We start from the raw sequence: 7,254 nt of genomic DNA, 5'->3' as shown, positions 1-7,254 counted from the left end.
CCTCCATACACCCGCTGGACTAACTTCTCCGTGTTCGCCTTTGCTCAAACATTAAGCATCTCACTTAAAATAGCAACCCATACCCAGCACTTTTGATAGCTCCTCATTGGCCCTTTTATCCCAGGGCACTTGTTACCTTCCGACATAATTCCATTACTTATTATGTTTACTGATGATTTTCTGTGTCTTCTCCTAGAATGTAAGCTCCAAATTTGGCGGGGTGTGGGGAGGGTGGCGGATCTTGGTTTGTTCACAGATGTTCTTCTACAAGAGGCCCTGGAACACATAGAAGGCAGGGATGTGGACACAGATGAATCTGCGTCTTAAATTGAAGGGAAGGACACCAGCGTCGTGGACGCTCAGGGAGAGACAGTCTCCCGAAGCAAATGGTTTCCCATCAATGGCCAAACCTCCCTAGAGCGGGATTCAGCACCAGGCACCCCTGGACAGCTCTGGCAGCCAAGTCGTACGGGAACCATTCCTCTAGGGCTGGAGTTTCCCGCCGGAGGCACCTGCAGGCTGTACCTACCGCTCAGAAACAGGAAACTACTTTCCCATGCCGGTAGGAGAGGTGGCGGGGGTGGCGGGGGGGGGGGTCCACAGGATGAGTGGCAACCACAGCGGCTAATGGACACGATGCACTCGGCCCGTGGCGCTCGGGGTAGCCAATGAGCAGCGGCGTGGGCGGGGCGTGGGCAGCCGCGCGCGGAGCCGGGGCCGGACAGGAGCACGGCTTGTGGGGTCGAGACCGCGCGGCGGTTGAGCGGCGGGAGGCGCCAGCGGGCGGGCGAGGGCCCGGCGGAGGTGCGTGCGGACAGGGGCCGGGGACCGGGGGCCTGGGTGCCAGGGCGGGGCGTTTCGGGGTCTGGCCGGCTCGGCCGCCCGTTAGCGGAGGCCCGGCTGCGGCCCCGAGGCTGGTTTCCCCCCTGATCGGCGAGGTCTGTCTGTAGTAATTAGCTTTCGAGTCCCCCGGGCAGAGCGCGAGTTGCTCCCTCCCCGGCGGAGCCCTCTCGGCCTCGGCCTCGCCCTCCCCGGGGCCCCCGCTGCAGCGCGGGCACACAAGAGACGCTCGGTGTGTAGTGAGTGAATGAATGAATGCGCCTGTGCTGTCCTGGTCCCACCCCCATCAGCCCCCGGGTTGAGAGCGCACAGCCCCCCTCCCCACCCGCACTGCACAGACCGGGGTATCTGGACACCCGCAGGGATTTACGCGATGCCCGCCGTCGACCTGATTGTGCACTGGGTGCTGCTGGGGGGCCCGCCTCCATCAAGACAGGCTCTCTGCCCGCGCGGAGCTTGCAGCCCTGAGCAAGGGAGCGCATTCAGGGACTCTGAGTTATGCAGTTTCCCGTAGCACAAATAATGCCAGAACTTCATGCCAGGGAAGGGGAGGGAGAGGCCCCTCCATCCGGTGGCATCCGAGCTGAGACCTGAAGACCTCAGTGAAGTGGGGTGTGGGCAGTGAGAGCTGGGAGGTTAGGAGGAAACCAAGGGACAGAGGAGCAGCCAAGGGCCCTCGTACTAACAGTGACGCTTTTGAGTCCAGGGCGATATCTGCTCCACTTGGGTTCGTGGAGTCCTGTAAAGAGGTCCACATGCTTCATTCAGCTCACCTGTTTGCTTGCCAGTGGTTACTGAGCATCTGTTCTGCACCAGGACTCGCGGTGGGTACAAGGCATACAGTTTAGGGCACAGGTCCGCCAGGGGAGGCCCTTCCAAGGCATCCTGGAGGCAGTGACCTAAAAGAAAAAAACATCATCGGGAGGTCAGGGGGAAGACATGTTCCAGGACAAGAGAACAACCCATACAAAGGCCCTGAGGCAGGAACGGGCTAGGCATATTCAAGGCCCACAAAAGCCCATGTGGGGTGAGTGAAGCCGATGGTGCAGGGCCTTCTGTACAGGGTGTGGTGCTTGGCTTCACGTACGGGCAGTGGGAAACCAGTGGAGCAGCACCACCCGATAGAACATTCTGCAGCAATGGAGACGTTCTCTGTCTGCGCTGTCCAGTATGGTGGCGACGGCACTTGTGTGGCTATTAGACACTTGCAGTATGACTGGTGTGACTGAGGAGCCGAATTTTGCCTTTCATTCAGTTCTCCTTAGCTTAAATAGACGCACGTGGCCAGTGACTCCCATACCGGACAGTGCAGCCGTGGATACTCCTGCGGAAGGCAGGGATGCGGGCCAGGCCTGGAATGGAGCAAGGTCCTGGGGGTGATGGGCTTGGTCACTAGAGCTGGGCAGGTGATCCAACAGCTGACGCGGTTGCCCCTGGCGTTCACAGCGGATGTCCCGAGGCATGAGCCCCCAGCCACGTGGCTGGGCCCAGTAGCACATCGTGGGACGGGAGTGTGCGCCCACACATGGTTTGGCCCTGCGGTGACCGGAGCAGCCTGGGCCACCACCATGATGAAGTTGTTGGTGGCCAAAGTCCTCTGCATGGTGGGCGTGTTCTTCTTCATGCTGCTTGGCTCCCTGCTCCCAGTGAAGATCATCGAGACGGATTTTGAGAAGGCCCATCGCTCAAAAAAGATCCTCTCGCTCTGCAACACCTTCGGAGGCGGGGTCTTTCTGGCCACGTGCTTCAATGCCCTCCTGCCCGCCGTGAGGGAAAAGGTAAGGGGTCCCCGGGGGTAGGCGCCGCCCTTGGCACCTTATGGCCAAGGGTCACTGACGTTTTTTTACTAAAGCCACCAAGCTGGGTGGAGCCTTGACGCTGTAAGAGTGACAGGAAATGGATTTGCTGTGTGACCGCACATTGCTTGCTTCTCTTCTCTGGGCCTTGTCTGGTAAGCAGGGGGTTTGAACTAGACACAGGGTTCCCCGCTGGCGAGCTCACCCGTTGCTACCTGAGCAGACTGCCCACCGTGGCCAGCATACACTTTGTCCTGAAGCTGGCAGTTTGGGCCTCTCTTCAACACCTGTATCAGTTAGCTGCTGCTGCCTAACAAGTTAACCGGATACGTGTTTATTATGACAATTTTTGTGGGGCTGGAGTCTGGACACCACATAGCTGGGTCCCCTGCTCCGGGCTCTCTCAGACAGCGTTCCGGGTATCCGTGGGCTGTGGTCTCACCTCAGGGTTTGAGGAGACGGGTCGGTTTCTGAGTTCATGTGGTGGTAAGGCAAGTTCAGCCCTTCCCGGTTGTCAGACCCAGGGGCCTAGTTTCTCCCCGGCTGCTGGTGGAGGATTGCCCTCAGGCCTTGGCCACGTGGGCCTCCCCAACACGGCCGCATGTGTCATCAGCAGGCCACAGCCGGTGCCTGCAACTTGGGCGTCCAGAGCTGTGAGTTGACACGTTCCTGTGGCCTTCCGCTGCTAACCTCGTGCTCCTCTGTTCACAGTGTGGGAGACTCACACACTCAGCGTCCAGGGGGGATAAAATCTCAGAGTCCTCAGGCCCAGACTGCTGTGATGGTGCATGTGGCCCTTCCATGGTCCTCCCAGAGCCACTCCATGCCGCACGCCTGCCCACACCTGAGCCTTGGCGGGTCAGGCCCCTCCCCTGCGGCCCCTGGCCAGCCTCAGCTGGCACGGTCACCCTGCAGAGAGCAGTGCTGCACACCGTGGCTTTTGCGTCTGCCTTGTCTTCCTCGATCTGATCTGATCCGTGTTCATCCCTGGGGTGGGGGGTTAGTGCTCCCCACGTGCTGGTGTCTCCCCAGGTGTAGCACACGCAGGCCTCTGTGAGATGTTTGGCAAATGAATGAAGCGGCTTCTCTGCAAAACACGGCCTCTGGTGCAGCGGGGGTTCCCCTGTGGGGGACGACTCTGCCGCCAGGGGACACTGAGTGATGGCAGGTCACTGGGTCAGGGGGTCTCACCTGGGCGTCCTACCCCCAGGGTTACTGGATGATGTCTGGAGACATCTGAGGTCATCACGACTGGCGGAGCTCCTGGCATCAGGTGGGTGGGGCCAGGGATGCTGTTCAACACCCTCTCCCACCTCCCTCTGGTGCCCAGAACGGCCCCCGACAGAGAATGACCTGGCCCCAATGCCAGCACTACCCGTCGCAAGTCGTGACGACCAAAATGTCCTCAGACTTTGCAGGTGTGCCCTGGGGCAGGATAGCCCCCAGTGTGTGTGTGTGTGTGTGTGTGTGTGTTCCCGGGCTGTCACGAAGGCTGTGACAGGAAAGAAAGGGGTGCCACGAGCATAGTTTGGAGCGCCTGGCTCAGGTGGAGCCCTCGGGAATTGCGTGTGCACGTGAGCATTGTGCAGCCGTGAGTGAAAGTGGAGGGGGAGCGGTCCAGACGGCTGACAGCTCACCCTGCAGCCCCCAGGCCGGACCAGCGTGGAGTGCACACACACCCTCGTGAGCAGGGGCCACCCGACCCAGCTGTGAGGAGTGGCAGCCTGTTGTAGGCCTGTCTAGTCACGTTTCAGTGACTTAAAATGAAACACGGTTCGACATGCCCGTCCTTGGCCGCACCAGCCACGCCTAAGGTCCGCATGGGCCACGCGCGGCTAGTGACTTCCGTATCGGTATCAGCACAGACAGAAAGCCTTTCTGTCACCGGAAAGCTCTACTGGACGGGGCTAGCTCGAGGCATCTGCTGGGGTGCAGGTGGATGTCTGAGGAGTCTCCCTCGTTCCCAGCTTGTCCACCCAGGAGGTCGGGGTGCCTTGTGCAAGCAAACCCCACGCAGGCCCCAGGGCTGCAAAGGCCAGTTGCTGTGACCGTGATGGAGGCCAGAAGGCTGAGATCACCGTGTCAGCAGGGCTGGGTCCTTCTGAGACCGTGAGGGAGAATCTGTCCTGTGCCCTTTCCCTGCTTCTGGAGGTTTGTTGGCAATCCTTGGCATTCCTTGACTTGTAGGTACATCACCCCAGTCTCTGCCTCCGTGGTCACATGCCCATCTCCCCGTGTCTCTGTGTGTCCTTTCCTTTTGTGTCTCATAAGGACACTGTTGCTGGACTTAGAGCCCACCCTGATTTGGGATGATCTCGTCTCAAGATCCTGATGCGTGAGTTTCCTGGGGCTGCCGTAGCCGTGTGCCACAGCTCAAACCATGGGCGTTTACTCTTGGTCGGTGGGGAGGCTGGAAGTCCGAGACCAAGATGCCGGCAGGCCTGGGTCCCTCGCAGGCCTCTCTCCTTCCTGCCTCTTCATGTGGTGGTCCTGTGTCTTTCCTGTTCCTGTAAGGACTCCAGTCCTGTCGGCTCAGGGCCCACCCTAACAGCCTCACTGTCACAGAATCGCCTCTCTCCAAGTAGGGTTAGTTTGGAGATTCTGCGGGCTGGGAACCTTTAAGATACGAATCTCTCCGCCGGGAGCACCTTAATTACATCTGCAAAGACGCTTCTTCCGGAGAAGGTTACGTTCTGAGGTTCCACGTGCACGTATCTTTAGGGACCACGGTTCAGCCCCCGACAGCACAGTTAATGTTATTGGGCCGATTTAGTAGATGTCACGAAAAGCCTCACGACCCCCTTTGTAATAGGGTTATTTTTATGCTGTTGTTGCTGTTTTTTCCAAATCCACCAAAGGGTGAGTCCACCTTCCCCCGTTTTTAGCCTCTTGTGTGAACGGGGGGCTTCTGTGCTTTGCTAGCTGATCAGTGAGATCTGGGGACCCTGTTGTGTTGGTGGCGAGTGTCCAGGCCTCCCGCCTCTGAACCCCCCTCCCCCTTCTCCTCCCTCACACATCCTCCGCTCCAGCTCCAGAAGGTTCTGAGTCTCGGGCACATCAGCACCGACTACCCGCTGGCCGAGACCATCGTGATGCTGGGCTTCTTCATGACCGTCTTCCTGGAGCAGCTCATCCTGACGTTCCGCAAGGAGAAGCCGTCCTTCATCGATCTGGAGACCTTCAACGCCGGCTCGGACGCTGGCAGCGACTCGGAGTACGAGAGCCCCTTCATGGGGGGCACGCGGGGCCATGCACTCTACGCGGAGCCCCACCCCCACGCACACGGGCTCAGCGTCCAGGAGCTGTCGCGCTCCAGCCCGCTGCGGCTCCTCAGCCTGGTGTTTGCCCTGTCGGCGCACTCCATCTTCGAGGGCCTGGCCCTGGGCCTGCAGGAGGACGGCGAGAAGGTGGTGAGCCTGTTCGTGGGGGTGGCCGTCCACGAGACGCTGGTGGCTGTGGCCCTGGGCATCAGCATGGCCAGGTGCTCCATGGCCCTGAGGGACGCGGCCAAGCTGGCCGTCACCGTGAGCGCCATGATTCCCCTGGGCATCGGCGTCGGCCTGGGCATCGAGAGCGCACAGGGTGTGCCCAGTAGCGTGGCCTCGGTGCTGCTGCAGGGCCTGGCGGGCGGCACGTTCCTCTTCGTCACCTTCTTTGAGATCCTGGCGAAGGAGCTGGAGGAGAACAGTGACCGTCTGCTCAAAGTCCTCTTCCTGGTGCTGGGTTACGCTGTCCTGGCCGGCATGGTCTTCCTCAAGTGGTGAACTGCCCACCGCCCACCCGCCGGACACAGGCGGTCCCCCAGCCCCCCCGTCACCCAGGCGGGGGCGCTCAGGCCCCGGGCTTCCGCCTGTGCACGGAGGGGCTGTGCCCCAGATCCTATGCCCTGAGCCCGAGGCACCGCGACCACTTTTAAAAATACTGCTCTTATAATTACTTACCAAAGCTGTGTGGCCATGTCGTCCTCTGGCATTGGGATCTGAGGACTCGCACAGGCGCTGGGGCCCGGGCACCCAGAGGGGGTCGGGCTGGGACCCTCCCCTCCCCCGCACACTCCCACCTGTGTACAGGACAGGAATATGGCCTATCTGAGCCACTGAGCCCAGCCGGAGGCTTGAGACTTGCGTCCTCTGCTCCCAGCTGGCTCTGTTCCTAACGGAGGAGCCCGCCAGCCCGGAGCGTCTGACCAGGGATCACAGGGCAGCTCTAACTCCTGCCGCCTGACGCCGTGCCTCCTGGGAGACGGGCAGGGTCCTGGGCACCTCAGGACTCCCCTCCTCCCTGCCTTCCTGCGTGCCCCCTCCCACACACCCTTGGTGGGCCGGGTGAGCGTGCGGGTTAAGGGAACAGAGGCCCATGGACCCGAGAGATGCGCAGGTGGGGCCGGGGGCCAGCGTGGCTGGTTGGTTGTCAGTCCTGTCCCCGGAGTGAGACAGACTTCCGTGGGCTATGGGGGCAGGGCCACACGCCATTCACCTTGCCCGACGCACAGACACATGAAGCCAGCACCTGCCTCGGGTGAGTGTGGGGCTGGTGCCAACCCTGGGCGTCGCTCCGTGGCAACCTGTTGTCGCAGAAGCCCAGAGCCATGCCTCTGGGAACGGAGTCAGGGGTGACA

General features: G+C 60.9%; 1 protein-coding gene across 3 annotated transcripts; it reads left to right on the top strand.

The window, feature by feature from the left end:
• The first annotated feature begins 682 nt into the window (after positions 1-682).
• Positions 683-6,581, top strand: SLC39A3 (solute carrier family 39 member 3). 3 transcript variants are annotated; one of them, XM_049642345.1, is made up of 4 exons: positions 724-804; positions 1,547-1,664; positions 2,287-2,618; positions 5,666-6,581. In XM_049642345.1, exons 3-4 carry the CDS (start codon positions 2,409-2,411, stop codon positions 6,398-6,400), a joined length of 945 nt encoding a protein of 314 aa, XP_049498302.1. In that variant the 5' UTR covers positions 724-804; positions 1,547-1,664; positions 2,287-2,408; the 3' UTR covers positions 6,401-6,581. The 3 variants fall into 3 exon arrangements, with proteins under 3 accessions (XP_049498300.1, XP_049498302.1, XP_049498301.1); XM_049642343.1 differs by lacking the exon at positions 1,547-1,664 and having other exon boundaries at positions 683-804; XM_049642344.1 differs by lacking the exon at positions 724-804 and having other exon boundaries at positions 874-1,664.
• Positions 6,582-7,254: the final 673 nt, after the last annotated feature.

Source organism: Panthera uncia, chromosome A2 (assembly GCF_023721935.1).
Source record: "Panthera uncia isolate 11264 chromosome A2, Puncia_PCG_1.0, whole genome shotgun sequence".
Lineage (NCBI taxonomy): Eukaryota > Metazoa > Chordata > Mammalia > Carnivora > Felidae > Panthera > Panthera uncia.
The sequence above is the reverse complement of the archived record's forward strand: the minus strand, read 5'-3'. Positions and strand labels throughout refer to the sequence as shown.